The 22864-nt window shown below is 37.5% G+C and overlaps 1 protein-coding gene and 1 pseudogene across 1 annotated transcript in view; one reads left to right on the plus strand and one right to left on the minus strand.

Annotated features, from left to right (window-relative positions):
- The window catches only part of LOC126079532 (L-lactate dehydrogenase C chain), a 51977-nt gene extending 30590 nt beyond the window's left edge, over positions 1-21387 (plus strand). The window contains exons 4-7 of the mRNA XM_049890617.1: positions 7497-7670; positions 10185-10302; positions 17003-17126; positions 21141-21387. Coding sequence (XP_049746574.1) covers positions 7497-7670; positions 10185-10302; positions 17003-17126; positions 21141-21305 — 581 coding nt within the window. The 3' untranslated portion in view covers positions 21306-21387. The remainder of the gene's footprint in view (positions 1-7496; positions 7671-10184; positions 10303-17002; positions 17127-21140) is intronic.
- LOC126079526 (60S ribosomal protein L23a-like) lies at positions 4652-5157 on the minus strand (annotated as a pseudogene).
- Positions 21388-22864: the final 1477 nt, after the last annotated feature.

Here is a 22864-nt window from a genome sequence, read left to right on the forward strand (position 1 = left end):
CGGTCTTCTCTCCTCTCTTTTATTGAATAAGGTCGATCTTTTCATATCGTACTTTTTAAAAGACAATTTTATTGAGGTATCATTTATGTACAATAAATGGTACCCATTTAAAGTGTGTAATCCAATGAGTTTTGATAGATATAATCATCCATTAAACTACCACCATAATCAAGATACAGAACATTTACATTACCTCTGAAAGTTTTCACTGCACCTGTGGCTCCATTTTATGTAATTTTATATGAATGGAAAGATACAGAATGTAATCTTTTCTGTCTGGCTTCTTTTACTCAACATAATTTTTTTGGGTTTTATCCATGTTGTTGGGTGTATCAGTAATTTGTTCCTTTTTATTGCTGAAGAGTAATTATTTTTTTGTTTATACATTTTAAATACTCTTTTTTTTTATCCATTCACCTGTTGATGGATATTTAGGTTATTTCCAGTTTTTTACTATTATAATAGTCAAATTGTGAATAATATACAATATTCAAATAATGTATAATAGTCAAATTATAAATAATATAAATAAAGCTTCTATGAACATTTGTGCACCAGTGTTTGTGTGAACGTATGTCTTCATTTCTTAGCGTAAATACTCGGGAGTAAAATAGGTGGCTTATATGGTAGCTATATATTTAACTCTATTAGAAGCTACCAAGCAGTTTTCCAAAATGGTTGTCATGGATTCAGTTGTGTCCCCCAGAATATCTGTCAACTTGGCCGGGCCATGATTCTCAAGATTGTGTGATTATCCACCATTTTGTCATCTGATGTGATTTTCCTATGTGTTGTAAATCCTACCTCTATGATGTTAATGATGTGGGATTAGAGGCAGTTATGTTTATGAGACAGGATTCAATCTACAAGGACTAGGTTGTGTCTTAAGGCAATCTCTTCAGAGATATAGAAGAGAGAAACAAACAGAGAGATGGAGGACCTCATACCACCAAGGATCAAGAGCCAGGAAAAAAGCATGTTCTTTGGGCCCGGGGTCCCTGTGCCAAGAAGCTCCCGGACTGGGGAAGATTGATGATGATGACCTTCTCTCAGAGCCAACAGAGAAAGAAAGCCTTCCCCTGGAGCTGGCACCTTGAATTCAGTCTTCTAACCTACTAAACTGTGAGAGAATAAATTTCTTTTTATTAAAACCATCTACTTGTGCTATTTCTACTATAGCAGCACTAGATAACTAAGACAATGGTTGTATCACTTTATACTGTATAAGAGTTGTAGATGCCCACATCCTTATCAACACTTAGTATTATCAATCTTCTTAATTTTAGCCATTCCAGTCTTATTTTGGTTTTAATTTGCACTTTCTTGATGATTGGAAATGTTGAACATCTTTTCACGTGCTTATGAAGTATTTGTTCAAATCTTTTGTCCATATTTAAAAATTAAGTTGCTTGTCTTCTGATAATTGAGTGGTAAGAGTTCTTTATGTATTGTGAATACAAGTCCTTTTGTCAGATATATGTATTACATATAACTTCTCTTAGTCTGAGGCTTGCCTTTTTCTCAGTGTTAATATAAACTTTTACTTTTGATGAAGTCCAGCTTATGAATTTTAAATTTATGTTTCATGCTTTTTTGAGTCCTATCTAAGAAAACGTTGCCTACTCTAAGTCTGAAGATATTCTTTTGTGTTTTCTTCTAGAAGTTCTATCTTTTATAATTAGGTCTATGATTATTTTCAGATTAATTTTTGTGTTTGATTTAAGTAAGGGTTGATACTAGTTTTTTTCATGTTGATATTCAGTTGTTCTAGCAATATTCGTTGAAAATATTTTTCCCCTTTGAGTTGCCTTGGTAATTTTGTTGAAAATAGTTACCACATATGTGGGTTTGTTTTGGATTCTCTGTCTTTTGTCACTACCATAATAGGTTGGTTATGGTAAATCTTGAAATCTGTTCATGTAAGTCCTCCCAACTTTGTTCTTCTTTTCTAAAATTATTTTGGCTATTCTATATCATTTGCATTTCTACAAAAATTTTAGAATTAGCTTGTCAATTTCTATACAAACCCATCCCAGAGCTTTGATTTGGATTATGTTAGCTCTGTAGTTAATTTTAGGGAGATGGAAATTGTAACAGTTTTGAATCTTCCAATTCCTGAATCTGACATAGCTCTCTATTTATTTATTTACTTTCAACAATATTGTATAGTTTTCAGGGTATAGATCTTGCACAAATTTTGTTAAATTTCCCCTAAGTATTTCATATATTTGATGCTATTGTAAAAGGAGTTGTTCCTTACATTTCATTTTCCAATTGTTCATTGCTAATACATAGAAATATTATTGGTTTTTATGTATTGACTGTATTATTGATCTTTGTGATGGTTAAGGTTACAATGTCAACTTGGCTGGGCCATGATTCTCAGTGGTTTGGCAGTTATGATGTAGTTTGGCAGCTATGTAATGATGTAATCACCTCCCTATGAGATCTGATATAACGTAATCACCTCCATAATGAGATCTGCTATGAGTAGGTAGTTAGTTGAAAGGGGGTTTCCTTGGGGGTGTGGTCTGCATTCAATATATGTAGACTTTCTGGCAAAGCTTGCTGACTTTTGCTCACTTTGGATTATCATCTGACTTCCTGTTTTGGGGACTTGAACTAGCAGTTTACCTGCTGATCTTGGGATTTGTTACCCTCCAAGCCTGTGAGCCAGCAGCCTACTATCTTATCTGCCAGTCTTGGAATTCGTCAACTTCTGCAGCCTGTGAGCCAGAGGCCTGCTATCTTACCTACGGATCTTGGGTTCACCAGCCCCTGCAGCTATGTGAGTTGAGAGAAGCCTCTAGCCTGACTCATGGACTTGGGACTTTCCAGCCTCTACAACTGCGTGAGCCATTTCCTTGATATAAATCTCTCTCTCTCTCTGTATATATACACACACAAACACACACATGCTTCACTGGTTTTGCTTCTCTAGATAACCCAGTCTAAGACAACCTTGTATCCTGACACATTGTTAAATTAACTTATCGATTCTAGTAATTTTCTTTCAGCAAAGTTTTTTAGTTTTCAGTGTATAAGTCTTGCACCTCCTTGTTTAAATTTATTCCTGAGTATTTCATTTTTCTTAATTCTATTGTAAATCAAACTGTTTTCTTTTCAGATTATTCATTGTTTGTAGTTGTTGCTGTTAGGTGCCATTGAGTAGCCTCTCACTCAGTGACCTTAAGTATAACAGAATGAAATGTTGCCCAGTCCTGCAGCATCATCACAGTCATTGCTACATTTGAGCCCATTGTTGCAGCCACTGTGTCAATCCATCTCATTGAGGGTCTCTGTCTTTTTTGCTGACCCTCTACTTTACCAAATATGATGTCCTTCTCCAGCAGTTGGTCCCTCCTAATGATGTGTCCAAAGTGTGTGAGGTGATGTCTCATCATCCTTGCTTCTAAGGAGCATTTTGGCTGCATTTCCTATAAGACTGATTTATTAGTTCTTCCTGCAGTCCATGGTATATTCAATAATCTTCACCAACATCATAATTTAAATGCACCAATTCTTTAGTATTTGCTTAAAAAAATATATATTTTTTTTTAGCATATAAAAAATACTACAGATTTTTGTACGTGTTGATTTTTGTCTTAGTCATCTAGTGCTGCTGTAACAGAAATACCGTAAGTAGATGGCTTTAACAAACAGAAGTTTATTCTCTCACAGTCTAGTAGGCTAGAAGTCCAAATTCACGGCATCAGCTCCAGCGGAAGGCTTTCTCTGTCAACTCTGGAGGAAGGTCCTTGAAGTCAATCTTCTCCTGGACTAGGAGCTTCTTAGCACAGGAACCCCAGGTCCAAAGGACATGCTGTGCTCCTGGTGCTGCTTTCTTGGTAGTATGAGGCCCCCCTGTCTCTCTGCTTGCTTTTGTATCTCAAAAGGGATTGTCTCAAGACACAATCCAATCTTGTAGCTTGAGTCCTGCCTCATTAACGTAACTGCCACCTATCCCACCTCATTAACATCATAGAGGTAGAATTTACAACACATAGGAAAATCACATCAGATGACAAAGTGGTGGACAATCATACAATACTGGGAATCATGGCCTAGCCGAATTGATACACATATTTTTGGGGGCTACAATTTAATCCATGACAATCTTGTATCCTGCAACTTTACTGAATTTATTAACTCTAATTTTTTTTTTGTGGATTCTTTATGATTTTCTATAAATAAGGTCATGTAAATTAAAAAAAAATTTTTTTAAATCATCAAACAGAGATAGTTTTATCAGCAAACAGAGATAGTTTTACTTCTTTTTCATGTTGGATACCTTTTATTTCTTTTTCTCACCTAATTTCTCTGGCTAGAACTTCCAGTACAATGTTGAATGTTCTTGTTGTTGTCAACTCTGACGCATAGGGACCCCATGTATAGCAGAACAAAACATCGCCCAGTCCTGCCATCCTCACAATAGTAGGTATGTTTGAGTCCACTGTTGCAGCCACTGTGTTAATCCATCTTGCTGAGGGTTTTCCTCTTTTTCAGTGACTGTATTTTACCAAGTATGACGCTATCCATCTCCAGACACTGGTCCCTCCTGATAACATGTCCAAAGTAAGTGAGACAAAGTCTTACCATCCTTGCTTCTAAGGAGCATTCTGGTTGTACTTTTTCTTTTTTATGTGGTGAAAAAATTTATATTTAGAATTAGCCAGCTGGACTCAGCTTATATGATCCCAATTTTGTTGGCAACATCCAAAGCATCATAGTCAGAAGCCAGTCGAACATATGCCTTCTTCTCCCCATCAGGTCTGATCAAGGTGTTGACCTTGGCCACATCAATGTCGTAGAGCTTCTTCACAGCCTGTTTGATCTGGTGCCTGTTGGCCTTGACATCCACAATGAACACAAGTGTGTTGTTATCTTCTGTCTTCTTCATGGCTGACTCAGTGGTCAGAGGGAACTTGATGATGGCATAGTGGTCAAGCTTGTTTCTCCTGGGGTCGCTCTTCCGAGGATATTTGGGCTGCCTCCGCAGCCTCAGTGTCTTGGGCCACCAGAAGGTGGGTGAAGTGCGGATCTTCTTTTTTGTGTGGCTATGGACGCTTTCAGCACTGCCTTCTTCACCTTCAACGCCTTTGCTTTGGCTTCAGTTTTGGGAGGGGCAGGGGCTTCCTTCTTAGCTTTTGGCGCCATCTTTGTGAAAAAGGCCTGGTTGTACTTCTCCCAAGACAAATTTGTTGCTCTTCTGGCAGTCCATGGTATATATTCAATATTCTTTGCTAACACAATAGTTCAAAGGCATCAATTCTTCTTATATCTTCCTTATTCATTATCCAGTTTTCATGTGCATATGAGGCAATCAAAAATACCATGGCTTGGGTCATGTGCACCTTAGTCCTCAGAGTGACATCTTTACTTTTTAACATTTTGAAGACATCGTCAAGTCAATTTCAACTCATAGGCACCCTATAGGACAGCATAGAACTGCCCCATAGGGTTTCCAAGGCTATAATCTTTAAAGAAGCAGAGTGGTACATCTTTTTCCTTTGGAGTGGCTAGTGGGTTCAAACCACTGACCTTTTTCAGTTAGCAGCCCAGTGTTTAACCACTGCCCCACCAGGGATCCTTGAGTATATGTTAGGTGTGGGTTTTTCATAAATATCCTTTATTAGGTTGAAGAAACTCCCTTCTTCATAGTTTTCTGGGAGACTTTTAGCCTCCTAAACTGAGAGAATAAATTTCTGTGTGTTAAAACCATTCATTTGTGGTATTTCTGTTATAGTGGCACCTGAAGCAGCTGGCTTGATAGAATGAGGGAATGGCCTTTGAAAGACACAATTATGGTGTCATCTAGGTAGTAATACCTTGTGGGTTGGGGCAATGTTCTCCAGGAGTCTGTATATGCTCTAAACCATCATCCAATGTATGGTGTTGTTTTTCCCATAGCCAGGATTCATGGGTCCAGGAATCAAGGGCTGGAAATGGCATTGGCACCACTCATATTACCCCTATTGACCCCTTCACAAAATTTTTGCTTTCTGTCCCTGTGATCCTATGCTCTGTGAGTCTACAGATCTTAGTTCCAAAGGGAGGAATGTTCCCACCTGGAGACACATCACTGATTCGATTGAAGGGAGTTGCCATATTGACTGGTGTGATTGATCCTGACTACCAAGAGGAAATAGGATTGATATTACATAATGGAGGTAAAGAAGAGTATGCCTGGAATGCAGGCAATCCCTTAGGATGTCTCTTAGTACTACCACATCCAGTGATTAAAATCAATGGAAAACTACAGCAACTCAAATTCCAACATGACTACTAATGGCCCAGACCCTTCAGGAATTAGTGTTTGGGTCACTGCACCAGGCAAAGAGCCACAACCAGCTGAGGTGCTTGCTGAGGGCAAAGGGAATACAGAATGGGTGGTGGAAGAAAAAAAAAAAAAAAAGGTGGAAGAAGGTAGTGCTAAATACTAGTTACGACTACGTGACCAGTTGCGGAAATGAAGACTGTAATTGTTATGGGTATTTCTTCCTTGTGTGTGTGCATCAAATATTTTTGTTTTCTTTACTAATAACACATAAGACATAAACATGGTTAGTCCATTTTCGGTTATACATGTGTTAGTTGTATTATGTTAGGCACAAGTATGACTTTTTATAATTGTCTTTATTCAGAGATTTTGTTGACAAGGGGTGGACTGTGATGGTTAAGGTTAAGGTTGTGTGTCAACTTGACTTAGCCATGATACGCAGTGGTTTGGCAATTATGATGTAGTTTGGCAGTTGTATAATGGTGTAATCATCTCCATGATGAGATGTGATATAATGTAATCACCTCCATGATGTGATCTGCTGTGAGTATCCAAACAGTTGGGAGGGATTTTCCTTGGGGGTATGGCCTGCATCCAATCTATGTGGTCTTTCTGGCAAAGCTTGATGGCTTTTGCTCTGCTCTGGATTCTGCATTTGGCTCATCAGCATCTGACTTTCAGTTTTTGGGACAGCAGCCTGCCGTCTGATGTGTGGATCTTGGGTTTGTCAGCCCCTGTAGCTATGTGAGTCAGGAGAAGCCTCCAGCCTGATGCCTGACACTGGAAGCGTGACCCATGAATTCGGGACTTGGCAGCCTCTACAACCACATGAGCCATTTCCTTGAGATGAATCTCTCTCTCTATGTAATATGTATATATTTACACGTCATCGGTTTTGCTTCTCTAGAGAACCCAGCCTAAGACAAGATCTTAAGGAGGTAGAATTGCCCTGCTAATGGTTAGATATACATATAGGCACATATGGCATCTCAAAAGAGGATTTTTGTTTTAAAAAGCTGACACTGAATAACTTAACATTTTTTAAACCATATGAAAGAGGTTATCCATATTTCTTTGTTCATTTTCTTCACTTTGAAGTCTGTAATGAATTTGTATTTGAATCCAAGACAATCGAACTGTCTATTCAGTGAATTGTGAAAAAAAAAAAAAAAAAGTTACTGTAAATTTTTTTCTAACTAGAAATTTTTCTTCCTAGTGGATATTTTGACATATGTGGTCTGGAAGCTAAGTGGCTTACCAGTCAATCGTGTAATTGGAAGTGGCTGTAATCTAGACTCTGCCCGTTTCCGTTATCTGGTTGGGGAGAAATTGGGTGTCCATCCCACAAGCTGTCATGGTTGGATTATTGGAGAACATGGAGATTCTAGTGGTAAGTATAAAATTATTATGTAATCACTTTTCTCATATCTAATAATGCTTATTTTCTTTAAAGTCAATTTTTTTTCTGATACTAATATAGCCACATAGCTTTAATTTTGTTGGTATTTCCCTGATGTATCATTTTCTATTTCATTACTTTCAACCTTTATGCATCATTGATTTGGCTATCTTTTATAAAATAGTATGTAGTGCATATAGCCATTTTAAAAGTCAATCTGATTCTTGGATCAAGTAGACACATGAGACTATGTGGGCAGCTCCTTTCTGGAGGGGAGATGAGAGGGCAGAGGGGATCAGAAGCTGGCCGAATGGACATGAAAATAGAGAGTGGAGAGAAGGAGTGTGCTGTCTCATTACGGGGAGAGCAACTAAGAGTATATAGCAAGGCGTATATAAATTTTTGTATGAGAGTAAACTTTCACTTAAAGCACAATAAAAATTTTTTAAAAAGTGCATTAAAATTGCCTTAAAAAAAAAAAAAGTGCCTTCTCCCCCACAATCTAAGAAACACTGTTTAGCTCTTTGTCAATCTGGTAAATAAAAACTAACTCATTTTTGTTTCTATTTGCGTTTCTTCAAAAAAGTCCATCTGAATGTTTCTCTTCCTTATCTGGAACACTTAATTTCGTTGTGATTTTTTTAAAACAGCTTTATTAGTATGTAATTCACATACCATAAAATTCACCCATTTAAAGTACACAATTCATTGGTTTTTAGTATATTTACAGCGTTGTGCAGCTGTCACCACAATGTAATTACAGAACATTTTCATCATCCCCAAATAAACCTCGTACCATTAGGAGTTGCTCCTCATTCCTGCCCCACCCCCAACGCAGCCCTACACAACCACCAATCTACTTTTCTTTATAGATTTGTCTACTCTGGACTTTTCATATAAATGAAATCACATAAGATGTGCGAAGACCTACATTTTCACTATTACTTCCGGCCACACTAATCTCTTTCTTTTCTGAACTAAAGATTTTATCTCTTCTACATAGTTAGACCTTTATGCTTATACCAACCAACCCACCAACCCACCAACCCACCAATCCACCAACCAACCAACCCATTGCCCTCAAGTTGATTCTGACTCATAGTGACCGTATACTTATATTGTTGGCTAATAGTGTCATATGTATAAATCTTCTTTCCATAGTGGAAATAAACTCACTGAGAGTAGAGACCATTTGTTCATTTATTCAATTAATTAATTAATTTATTCAAAACATTTAATGAGCCCTTCTCATTTCTATAGAGTTCAAGAACCACAATGTAATACTTTCAATTTGACTTGGTCAGGTACTTTTTTGACGACTGACTTAATTTGACTCTGTTAGTTTGTGTTATGATCCTAACCCGTCTTTTACTCCAGAAGGTCATTAAGAATAATTTCCTCAGATATATTACAATTTCTCACAAATAATTATATTTTTTGGAACAAAGTATATTCGATTACTATTAATTTGAATACATTTAGTATTCTATTTAGTGTGATTTTCCTTTGCTTTTTTTCTCCTTTTCTGCTTTCTACTGGAAAACCCTGGTGGTGTAGTGGTTAAGAGCTATGGCTGCTAACCAAAAAGTTGGCAGTTCAAATCCACCAGATGCTCCTTGGAAACCCTATGGGACAGTTCTTCTCTGTCCTGTAGGGTGGCTATAAGTCGGAATTGACTTGATGGCAACAGGTTTGGTTTGGTTTTTGGGCTTTCTACCGGATCAATTAAACTTTCTTAACTTCTACTACTTTGGATTGTACAATTATTTCATAAATGGTTACCTATAAATTTTTAACATTCATACTTGACTCAAGAATTAGTGTCTCTACTGTTTTTTGGAACAGTACAGACCTTCGGCTACTTTAAGTTTGATCACCATCTTTTTGTCTTAGTAGAGTTATTGACTACTATTCTGGTTCCATGCTGTTTTATATCCCCAGTACTAATTGTAATTAGTTTAAACAGTTTAAACTTAAATAGTTAGTACTTGTTTAGATTTCATTGCTTATCTTTGTTTTCTGCATTTAGCTTTTTACTTTGTATTTAATTTATTTCTTCCTGAAGTATATTCTCTCCAAGTTGTTCATACAAGTATGTTTTTTAGTTTTACCTAAGTCTTGAATGACAGCTTAAGTGGATATGAGATTCCAGATTGACAGTTATTCTCCTTTAGCACTTTGCTGCTGTAGAGAAGTATGGCATTAATTTGTTTTCCTTTCCTCTTTAGTTGCTTATATTTTGTCTTTGTTTATTAATCTTTTTCTTGGTAGATTCTGCATTTTATATCTCACCTAAAAGTGCCTCTTATACTACACAGTTATAAATATGTTCTACTATATATTTTTCTAACACTTTATATCTTACACTCCCTCTATTGTCCATTTGAAACTTATTTTTATATATGGTGTAAGGTAGTAACCCAGCTGTATAAAAGAGACCACTGAACTCAAATAACTGATGGAATACTAGGAAGAAAAGTTCATTCTGAGATATATTTCTTTTAGTGCCCTTATGGAGTGGGGTGAATGTTGCTGGTGTTCCTCTGAAGAATCTAAACCCTAATTTAGGAACTGATTCGGACAAAGAACAATGGAAAAATGTTCATAGACAAGTCGTTGACAGGTAACAGAACTTATTCAGTTTCTTAATGCTTTCGTAATCAGGCCTAAGAACAAATTTCACACACATATATAATTAATCTTTGCTGTTTGTGAGGTAGATAACTCTAGACCTTTGGAAAGCCCCCAATTCAGACTTATTTCTTGGATAGCTTTCTTTTGCAGGCATTTTTCAAAAAGAGAAGTCTTTATTGTTTCATGTGAACTAAAATATATTTGAGAGGTAATATAGCATAGTGATTATGAGCATGGACTTTGGAGACAGACTGGCTTCACCATTTATTAGTGGTCTTGGGAAGTTACTTAAAATATCAAAAGCTCAGTTTCCTCATCTTTAAATGGGATAATAGTAACCTATGAGGGCTGTAAGGAAGATTAAATCAGTTAGTACCTGTCAAATGCTTAGAATAGTGTCTGGACTTTATTAAATGCTCATCATTATGACTTGATAAGAAACATGAAGCTGATGCAGGTAATCAGAAGTCAACTAGGTTTACTTATCAATGAAGTATCTATCTGACTTACATAAAAAAAAAAAAAAATACATCAGCCTTAACAGCACACCTGCTGCTCTTTCATGTTTTAGGCAAGTTACTTATTAGTAGAAGTTACAGAACTTAGGAATCATTTTTGGATATTCAAAACTTGGAATATGAAATCTATAAAAGCCACAAGTCCCCTATATATATCTATGATGATAACCTCACAGAACTGTGGAAGAATTAGGGCCGAGACTAAGAAGGCACACAACACAACACAAAAGTGATTATGGGCGAGTTTTATTCTCTAAATGCCTTTTAATTTAAACTATTAGAATTTATTTTCTGTTTATAAAAATACATGGCCACCAATAGTGTTGTGAGTTCAGACTGACAATGAGATTCACAGGTCGTGATGTGTAGCTTCCAGGCCCTATCACTGCATGGGGGCACAATCAGTTGTAACAGATGAAGTTGACATTGGGGCAGAGTACCCCAGCATAGGAAAGCTGCTGCCTTTATTTCCCAACATTTTTAATACAGTCCTTGTCACATAACCTTCAGGGTCTGCATGCTAACTGCCAGTCCTCTCAGTACTGGTGCAATCCACAAATTAAGGGTTTTATAATACACACTGCTGTTAACTTAGTTCTAGTATGGTTAACCAGTAGCCAGTTGCCATAGAGTTGATTCTCACTCATGGTGGACCAATGTGTGTCAAGAGTAGAACTGTGCTTATAGGGTTTTCAATGGCTGATTTTTCAGAAGTAGATCACCAGACATTTTTTCCAAGGCATCTCTGGATGGACTCTAACCGCCAACTTTTCAGTTACCAGCTGAGCACCTTAACCATTTATACCACACAGGGACGCCAGTATGGTTAATATTCCAGATTTATCTTAACTGATTTCTATACCTAGAAAATTGTTGCATAAATAGAAACTCAAGGTATTAGGTACTACAGAGTCTTTGCTAAGAATCCCCAACCTTGGTTATTATTGTTGTATCATATATTCCTCTGAGGTTCCTTTGACAAACATACCTTCAATATTTTATATACAAATACAAGCTAGTACACCTACAATCACCAGGATCTATAAGATCTAATGGGTAGTGGGATCCCTTTCAGAAAACACATTAGTGCAATCAGAATCCTCTCGGGTCTTTTGGTAATCCTTAACCAATTGTACTAGTTTCTTTCCCCCTTTATCTACTATCACTTGCACCTTACTAAAGCTATTCATAGGCACATTTAATTGTGTGTTTGATATCTCTAAAGCAAATTTATTTCCTCTTCTGGTCAAACTATTTCCACAGGGATCACATCAATTGGAAGTTTCAGGTCAATTCCCCAAAATATCTTTTCATTTGGATAGTTATCATTGGTGTGATTCATTTCCTTAAATTCCCTTAAGGAAACCTACAAGCCTTTTGTTGCACCAAATAGCTGTGGGTAAGAAATTAAAGTAATGCCTAGCAAAGAAAACATGTTAACAGAAGATATATGTTAACATTATAGTATCATTTCCTATCCTTCTCAACAAAATTGTCTCTAGCCCATATACTATATATTTCCAGTTACAGAGGCCATACGGCCTATTTTTCTAGGACTGCCATAACAAAATACCACAAGTAGATGGCTTTAAAGAATAGAAATTTATTTTCTCACAGTTCAGGAAGGTAAAAGTCCAAATTCAGGGCTTTGGCTCTAGGGGAAGGTCCTTTTTTTTTTTTAATCTCTTTCGGCACTCCTTGGAAACTCTATGGGGCAGTTCTACTCTGTCCTTTAGGGTCGCTATGAGTTGGAATCGACTCGATGTCACTGAGTTTTTTTGGGTAGCTTCTAGTAGCTGCTAGAAATCCTTGGCATTCCTTTGCAGCTTATAGGTGCATCTTCCTGCGTCATCACATGGCATCTCCCCCTGTATCCATTCTGCTCTTTTTGTAAGACACCACTCAGAAAGGATTAGGTTTAAGACACATCCTATTCCAGTTTGATCTCATCAGCATAACAAAAGAAAAGCCCTATTCTCAGTCAGGGTCACATTGACAGGCACAGGGTTTAGGACTTCAACATATATTTGGGAGGGGGACACAATTCAATCCATAACATCATTAGAAGCTATTCGTCAGTAAATTCAGGGATCCACCTGGTCTGGACAACCATACTCCAGCCATTAACGAACAAGAAGTCCAGGCTACACTGAAGACACTGGTGAAAAACAAGTCTCCTGGAATTGACAGAACACCAATAGAGACGTTTCAACAAATGATGCAATCCTGGAAGCGCTTACTCATCTATGCCAAAAAATTTGGAAGATAGCTACCTGACCAACCGAATGGAAGAGATCCATATTTGTGCCCGTTCCAAAGAAAGGTGATCCAAGGGAATGCAGAAATTATCAAACAATATCATTGATATCACACACAAGTAAAATTTTGCTGAAGATAATTCAAAAACTGTTGCAGCAGTACATCAACATTCAAACCGGATTCAGAAGAGCACATGGAATGAGGGCTATCACTGCTGATGTCAGATGGATCTTGGCTGAAAGCAGAGAACACCAGAAAGATATGTTTTATTGACTATGGAAAGACATATGGCTGTATGGATCATACTTCTGGCTAACATTGCGAAGAATGGGAATTCCAGAACACTTAATTGTGCTTATGCAGAACCTGTACATAGATGAAGAGGCAACTGTTCAAACAGAATGAGGGATACCGTGTGGTTTCAAATCAGAAAATGTGTGCGTCAGGGTTGTATCCTTTTACCAACTTATTCAATTATTTGAGAAGCTGGACTCTATGAGGAAGAATGCTGCATCAGGATTGGAGGAAGACTCATTAAGAGCGTGCGTTATGCAGATGACACAACCTTCTTGTTGAAAATGAAGAGGACTTGAAGCACTTACAGACGAAGATCAAAGGTCACAGCCTTCAGTATGGATTACACCTCAACATAAAGAAAACAAAAACCCTCACAACTGGACCAATAGGTGATCTCATGATAAACAAAAAATACTGAAGTTCTCAAGGATTTTGTTTTATTTCGATCCACAATGAACGCCCATGGGAAAGCAGTCAAGAGATCAAATGATATATTGCATTGGGCAAATCTGCTGCAAAAGTGTTAAAAAGCAAAGATGTCACTTTGAAGACTAACATGTGCCTGTCTCAAGCCATGGTATTTTCAGTTGCCTTGTATGCATGTGAGGAAACCCTGGTGGCGTAGTGGTTAAGTGCTACGGCTGCTAACCAAAAGGTCGTTAGTTCAAATCCACCAGGTGCTCCTTGGAAACTCTACGGGGCAGTTCTACTCTGTCCTATAGGGTCGCTATGAGTTGGAATCGACTGAAGGGTAGTGAGTTTTTTTGTATGCATGTGAAAGCTGGACAATTATAAGGAAGGCCGAAGAATTGATGCCTTTGAATTATGGTGTTGGTAAAGAATATTGATATGCCTTGGACTGCTAGGAGAATGAACAAATCTGTCTTGGAAGTACAGCCAGAATATTCCTTAGAAGGGAGGATGGCAAGACTTCATCTCATATACTTTTGAGATATTATCAGGAGGGACCAGTCCCTGGAGAAGGACATCATGCTTGGTAAAGTCATTGAAAAAGAGGAAGACCCTTAAGGAGATTAATTGACACAGTGTCTACAACAATGGGCTCACGCATAACAACGATTGTGAAGATGGTGGAGGAGTGGGCAGCATTTCATTTGGTTGAACATAGGGTTGCTAGGAGTCAGAACCAACCTGACAGCACCTAACAACAACAACAGTTTTCAGGTGTCATGGGGCGACCCATCTGTTTTCCATAGGGATGGCACAATATTGATCTTTTATTTGCTCAGTCTCTTTAATTGTGTAGGGAATGTTATCTCCTTTTTAATTTGAAAAACTGTGCTATAAGGGAATAATGATTAAGATCACATTTTCTTCTGAAGTCTGCTATGATCCAAATGCCAAACACTGCAAAACATGACAGATCAGTAGTCATTCCAATTAGTCCTGTGAACTCTGCAGTATCTAAAACTATTTGCCCCTTGACCATTTAGCAGAGGATCTATAATTATAAAGAATCCTCAGGATACTGCTAGTATTTATCTAAAAACTATTCAGTTCTTTTCACTGTAGCTCCTGTTTTTCCTGTGCCTAACCAGCAATTGCAGGGAATGACATCATGATTTAATAGGATGTCCTTGCAGATTCCCAAGAAGCCATTCAGTTTACAGTATGAATTAGTTTTTAAGACCCAGCGTTAAAGCTATTTGTTCTACTTGCTCCCTTTACCCTTCCTCTTCTACTAGCAGTTTTATTTTCATTAGGATGGTTAACACAAACTAATAATTATGTTTTTTGCCATTTGCCTCTCAACCTCTACTCTTTCTTAATCCATTTTGTAAATTCCCAAGAGGATAAATATGTGTCATTCAGAATCCATTGGTAATATTTATCCCAGTTACCTGCTGCAGAGCTTTCTTCAATTCAACTCATAGATAGAACAACATCTTGGGAGAACCTCCCTCCCTTTCCTTTAACGTATCTCACAGAACCTTGGCTATATTGAATTAATGGCCATTTTGACATCAATTTGCATGGCCTCTAATACTGGCCACAGTTTGGATTGACAGAGCCGCGGGTTACTTGCTATGGATTGAATTGTGTCCCTCAAAAATATGTGTCAGCTTGGCCTAGGCCATGATTCCCAGTATTGTGTGGTTGTCCACCATTTTGTGATCTGTGATTTATCCTATGTGTTGTAAATCCTAACTTTTATGACATTGATGAAGTAGGATTGGAGACAGTTATATTAACGAGGTAGGACTCAGTCTACAGGGCTAGGTTGTATCTTGAGTCAATCTTTTCTGAGATATAAAAGAGAGAGTCAAGCAGAGAGGAAAAGGAACTCCTACCACCAAGAATGAAGAGCTGGGAGTGGAGTGTGTCTTTTGGACTTGGGGTCCCTGTGCTGAGAAACTCCTAGACCGGGGAGAAGATTGATGACAAGGACTTTCTCCCAGAGCTGACAGGGAAAGAAAGCCTTCCCCTGGAGCTAGTGCCCTGATTTCAGACTTCTAGCCTCCTAGACTGTGAAAGAATACATTTGTTTGTTAAAGCCACCCATTCATGATACTTCTGTTACAGCAGCACTAGATAAGTAAGACAATACCCCAATAGGCACAGGCCAGGCCCAAGTTCCCTGTGCTGAAATGGTCTATATATACATCAGCCTTATTTTATGTACATTTTTGTGTATATTTATGTATAGAAACTGCCTAGGTGGTTTCAAGACCTCCTGATAAGAATAATGATGCTGCATATGCTGTGTTTCCTGTCCTGTATCCTTTCACAAAGCTAAATAAAGTCATTGCTAAGTTACACCTTCTGTATCCTGTGAGTTTGACTGTCAATCCAAACCTGAGACCACTGCTGGTGGCAATGAAAACATATAATACATATTTATTGTAGAAAATAAGAAAATTCAGAAAAGCATAAAGAAGATAAAATCACCTGTATGCTCATCATTCAAAATAATCACTATTAATAACTTGGTGGATAGATGCAATTCCAAAGTTCCTATAGAAACTTATATTTTTAGATAAGCCTGAGATTTAAAAAGTGTGTATGTTTAGAATTGTGAAATTTTTCTTTGAAAAAGTATTATGAATATTTTCCCATATCCATTTATTACTAATTTAATGATATAGTCTTGGGAAAAATAAGTGCATATAGCTTACAACTACATAATGTTACATGGGCACTCTAGTTATAATTGAAAATGGCTGGAAAGAGGTATATGATAACTTGCAAGATGATAAGATTCTATGTTTGAATATTTAAGCAAAATTACAAAAAAAATTGACAACTAGTTTCATCTTGAATGGCACATATGCCCTAGTAATCTTTCCAGATGATAAAAGGAAGGGTGAATTCATTCTTATTTAACATGAATAACAAAGTTTATGAGCATAGTATAGAAACTTTCATTACCTGTTCATAAATGGTTTTGAGAAAATGTTAATAGAATGCTACAAAGTAGATACTTGAAGAATATTTTCTCTAAGATGACTTCTTATGAATTTTTTTTAGTTATTATTAAAGCGTATTCATTCAATAGTCATTTTTTATTGTGGTGACTATATAGGTAACAAACCATTTGCTATTTCCACAATCTTCACGTGAAAATGAATTTGATTTTATTTTCTACAATTATAGCGCTTATGAGATTATCAAGCTGAAGGGGTACACCTCCTGGGCTATTGGACTGTCTGTGACAGACCTGGCAGGATCAATTTTGAAAAATCTTAGGAGAGTGCATCCAGTTTCCACTATGGTTAAGGTAGGCTTACATTCAAATCTTCATTCATCATTCTTTAATAGTTATTGAGTGCCTCCTGTATGCTAAGTATTGTGTAAGGTGTTCAGGATATAATGGTGAACAACAAAGATAGAGGTCCTGACCTCATAGTTTAGTGAGAGAAATGGACTCAATAAAACAATTACAAAAGTAAACATGTAATAACAAACTGTGATAAGTGCTATGATGAAAAACTATAACATGCTAAGAATATACAATAGGAGGATTTAACTACTCTGAGAAGGGGCCAATGGGTAGTGGTTAGGGAAAATTTTCCTAAGGGAGTAAAATGTGATATGAAACCTGAATTATAAGTAGGGGTTAATTTAGAAGCTGGATTAATATTCTAAGAAGAGGGAATAGATGTGCAGAGAATCTGAGGTAGATATGAGTACAGGACACATTTGAAGATCTAAAAAAAAAAAACAAAAAAACAAAGGTCAGTGTATTGAAGTGCAGAGAACTAAGAGAAAATGGTGCATGGTGAGGCTGGAGAAATAAATAGGGGTCAGGCCACTGAAAGCCTTACAAAGGAGTTTGAATCTTTACCATAAGAACAATAAAAAGCCACCAAAGAATTTTAAGCAATTTTTTGTGTTAAAAAGATTGCTGTACCTGTGATGGAGAGAACAGGGCTGAAGGGGACAAGAGTAGATGTGGGGAAGCTTGCAGTATATGCAGTAGCTCAGGCTACAGAGAATAGTAGAGTAGAGGTGAAGAGAAGGGGACAGATTTGCCATACACTATATTTAAGAGGTAAAATTCACAGGACTTGGTAATGGAATCAAGTGGGGAGTGAGGGAGGGAGAGGTCAGTTCTCAAGTTTCTGTTTTGTATAGTTAGACAAATGGCAATATCATTCACTGAGTAAGGAGATGCTTGAAGAGAACCAGGTTGAAGATCATGTTTGCAGTTTTGGACAGGTTTAAGTTGAGATGCCTTTAAGATATTCAAGGAGAAATTGACAGTTGGGTACAAGACTCTGGAACTCATCGAAGAGTTTTGGGTTCAAGTCATACGTGTGAGTACTATCAGAAAAAGAGATGCTATATAGGCAAAGACAACACATATTCCTTACAGATGATAACTTAAGTAATGACTTAATGGCCTTGCTTAGAGAGAGTGTGTAAAGCTTGATAAAGATTGAGATTGAGCCTTGAGGAATTCCAGTATTTAAAAGTTGAATTCATAATGTGAGTCCACAAAGGTGACTAAGAAGTGGCAGCCAGATAATGAAAAGAAGCCAAGAGAATATGGAATCATGGTAACCAAAGAAAAGGACAATGTTTTAAGATGAAGAGATTGGTCTTTTTTGTTGATTGATGTAAAATGAGGATTATCGTGACCTGAGTGCTGGAATGGAGAAGGCATTTGGGTGTTAAGCGAAGAATGTGAAAAGGAACAGAGAGGGGAGTTGGGAGAGAGGAAGAAGGAAAAGAGGAGAGGAGGGGAGAGAACAAAGAGAGGGAAGAGAGAGAGAGAAGAGAGTTACAGTTTTGGCTTGCATGCATATTGAAAATAGGTTCGACCTTCTGCTAAAAGATTGCAGATAATGCATGTCTTTGTCCTTGTTTGTAATCTATATATACATGAATCAGTTATAAAAAGAAAATAATAATAAAGATAAGAATTTTAAAAATATTTATAAAAGTTGAAACGTGGAAGAAGCAAGGGTTTTAAGGTATGGAAAAAGGGTTACTGAATAATGGACCATGGAATCTAAGTTGGATATGGAGGAACCCCATAACAAAGTCCAGAGTAGGAAAATTGAAGTAGGAGGAGGAGGTCACAGGATCTAAAGTTAAGAAACTGGGAAGAAAGAGAATTCATTGGTTTATCTGCATGGCAGAAATAGGGATAGAAGGCAGGACTGTGAGCCATTTGTCAGTCCTCTGTGAATGAGCTTGTATAACCAGAAGGTTAGTAGATAATTGTCATTAGAAAGGGAAGAAGAGCTGAATAAGATGCGCCTCAAAAAAAAATAGGCAGAGTATTTTTTCTGTTTTTACAAGATGATGAGATTACTGATTTGGAAGAAGCAATGAGAAGTACAATGGGCATCCCCTCCCTCCCGCCTCTTTTGAGGATACAAGGGGTCTTCGTTTCCTAGGGCTCTTGTAACAAAATACCACAAAGTGGGTGGCTTTAAAGAACAAAAATCCATTTTCTCATAGTTTTGGAGGCTAGAAGTCCAATTCAGAGTATTGGCCGTGTCAATTCCTTCTGAGGTATTTGAGAGAGGATGCCTTTCTCCTACCTCTGGTTTCTGCTGGCAATCCTTGAGATTCCTCTGCTCGTCACAAGGCAATCTTTCTCCTGAGTGTGACTTTGTTTCTATGTGTGTTCCCTTTGATAAGACATGATTTAGGAAATAATATTGGAGTCATTATTCCCTGTGCTTGAGCATAGAGAATGTGACCCAGCTGGAGCTAGGCTCACGAGGACTCACAATGACACATCAACTGGGTCCTGAGATAAAGAGGATAGGACAATCTTGGAAATTATCTTTTAGGGAAGAAAAATATCTTTTAGGGAAACTTTCCCATAAAGCCAATCAAACAGAACACAAAAGACTTTTTTTTTTTTTCCCACTCTTATTGTTTTCTGTTAGCATTTAGTGAATAGAAATTTGTTGGACCGATGAAGGCCCTCCTGACTGTCGTTACTGAAACCTGTACCAATGATTATTAAGAAAGGCAATTAAAAATGTAAGATCACAATTTCTAGCCAACCTGTGCAAAGGTGAAGCTTTCAGTGGTTTTGCCCATTTGTATTGTTAATATATACTGATGATTCTGTAACGTTCCTGGGACTTGGGCAGACATGGCTGTGGCACCATACTTGTCTGTTTTCCCATCCTTGCCTATTCTGTAATATTCCCTGGACTCGCGCAGGCATGGCTGTGGCAGCATGCTTGCCCGTTTTCCCACTCTTGCTTATTCTGTAATCCTAGGACTCAGGAAGACATGGCTGTGGCAGTATGCTTGTCTGTTTTCACATTCTTGCCTGTTCTGTAATATTCTTTGGACTCGGACAGAAATGGCTGTGGCAGCGTGCTTGTCCATTTTCCCATTCTTGCTTCTTCTGTAGTTTCTAGCCTGGATGTCTGTTTCCCACTTTTGCCTTTTTGAATATATGCCGAATAAAACTTTCTTTCTGCTTTACTAAACTTTGTGATGTTTTTACCCTATAACAGACATCACTCAGAAGCGATTTGGACTAGGACCCACCCTACACCAGTATGGCTTAACTGATAATCTCTTCACAGGTACAGGGGTTAGAACTTCAACATAACTTGTTGGGGGACATAATTCAATCCATAACACAGGGAATATAGGAGAATAAGCAACTATCCCTAAAGGGCTCCTCAGGAAAAGTCAGAGAGGTGTCGAATGCTCTGAGAAGAGAGTGACTAATATGATGTCATGGACTGAATTGTGTCCCCCAAAAATGTGTGTATTAGTTAGGCAGAGCCATGACTCCTGGTATTGTGTGATTGTCCACCATTTTGTCATCTGAAGTGATTTTCCTGAGTGTTGTAAATTCTGACTGTATGATGTTAATACGGGAGTCGGCCAGCAGTTGTGATGAGGCAGTACTCAATCTATGCGATTGGATTGTTTTTTGAGCTGGTTTCTTTTGGGATATAAAAGAGAGCCAAGGGTACCTCATACTACCAAGAAAGCAGCACCTGGAACAGAGTGCATCCTTTGGATCTGAGGTTCCTGTGCAGAGAATCTCCTAGTCCAGAGGAAGATTGAGAGAATAAACTTCTGTTTGTTAAAGCCATCCAGCTGTGGTATTTCTGTTATAGCAGCACCAGATGACTAAGACATATGAGAATTTCATAGCCTTACTTCAATGGATGAGTTATATCTGATAGGAAATGCTTAAACATTTGACATTAAGAGCAGAATTGTCTGAAGCTCTCTTTCGAAATCTCTCTTGCATAGTTGCTTTTCCGTATCACATTACTGATCTAATTTTGTCTTTCAGGGCTTATATGGAATCAAAGAAGAAATTTTTCTTAGTATCCCCTGTGTCTTGGGGCAGAGCGGTGTATCGGATGTTGTGAAAGTTAAATTGAATCCTGAGGAGGAGGCCCTTTTTAAGAAGAGTGCGAATACACTTTGGGAAATCCAAAAGGACCTTAAATTTTAAAGCCTTTTAATGTTCCACTGTTTTATTGAACAGAAAATAGCAGACTGTGTGTATATCCTACATTTTGGAAAGCATTTTTATCTGATCTGTAAAAAATTAAAAAAAAAAATTTGAGACCTATGACATGACTCTAGTCTCTTAAGATTAGAAAAAGGAAACGGTAAAGAGATTTCTCCCTGTTATAAATCCCTGTAGCTCTACTATTGATACCCAACCTGTACAGATTTAAGTTTTATCTCTGAAGTATGTCATATATACAAGAATTGCCTTTGCGTTCAGTAGAATATGTATGTTGTTGTCGTTAGGTGTCATCAAATTGATTCCAACTCATAGCAACCCCATGTGATACAGTAGAACTGCCCCATAGAGTTTTCTAGGCTGTAATGTTTACAGGAGCAGATTTGCCAGGTCTTTTCTCTCACGGAGCTACTGGATGGGTTTGAACCACTGATCTTTCAGTTAGCAGCTGACTGCTTAACCGCTGTACCACCGGGGCTCCTTAGAATATATATACTAATCCATTATAATATAGAATTTATGATTCTTCACACAAAACAAGCACTTTTTCTAGTATCAGAATTTCATCTTGTATTTTCTTCCAGCATATTCATTTTATATTGCTTCATGACCTTCATGTGTTTGTGTATTATCTTTCCAAAATATTTATTTTTACTCCTGTACATATCAGAAAGAAAATAGATATATAACTCTATGCTGTAAAAAAGTTAAAAAGAAATATCTTCAACTCTGCAAATGTTATACCAATTCATATGAACTCAAATAATTGATTTGGTGTCTCTAACTACCACACAGGGATCTTAGACCAACCTTTGGGTCATTTGTTCAGCAAACTACTACTCTGTGGCTGTGTTATTGTTACAAGGTCATTATAGCATAATCTCTTTCCTCAAGGATTGTACAGTGAGTAATCATGGTACTTCAACTAATTATTGATGAATGCTTTATCAGTCCAAGATAGGAATACATGTGTCCTGATTTATCTTTTAAAAACTATTTCCTTGATTCCAAAAAGAATTTAAGGCAGCTATAGGAAATATGGAGCCCTGGTGGCACAGTGGTTAAGAGCTTAGGCTGCTAACCAAAAGGTCAGCAGTTCGAATCCACCAGCCACTCCTTGGAAGCCCTATGAGGAAGTTCTACTCTGTCCTATAGGGTCGCTATGGGCTAGAATGACTCGACAGCAGTGGGTTATAGGAAATATATAATGAAACAAAAACTAAGAACTCAGGACCACAGTAGTTTACAACTTGACTGGGACAGGACCAGTGGGAAAAATTAGAGCGCAGAAATGCATGCCCTGAGGACTCACACAGTTTCAGCTGAGGTACTAATTTGGTCAAAATCACAATTCACTCTAATAGTCTGTTATTCTTGCTGTCTTAATTTCATTCCAGTCCTCGACTACTGAACCTAATTAGTTTCCCATTATTGTGTTCTCCTTCCTTTTTCTTCAACCTTTCCCTCAACTGTACAAATATAGTTGCAAATGAGAGTTTAGTTAGGGTGAGGAGAGAAAAGGGAGTCTTCTGTGGGTGTTG

The sequence above is a fragment of the Elephas maximus genome, chromosome 7 (genome assembly GCF_024166365.1).
Source record: "Elephas maximus indicus isolate mEleMax1 chromosome 7, mEleMax1 primary haplotype, whole genome shotgun sequence".
Taxonomy (NCBI): domain Eukaryota; kingdom Metazoa; phylum Chordata; class Mammalia; order Proboscidea; family Elephantidae; genus Elephas; species Elephas maximus.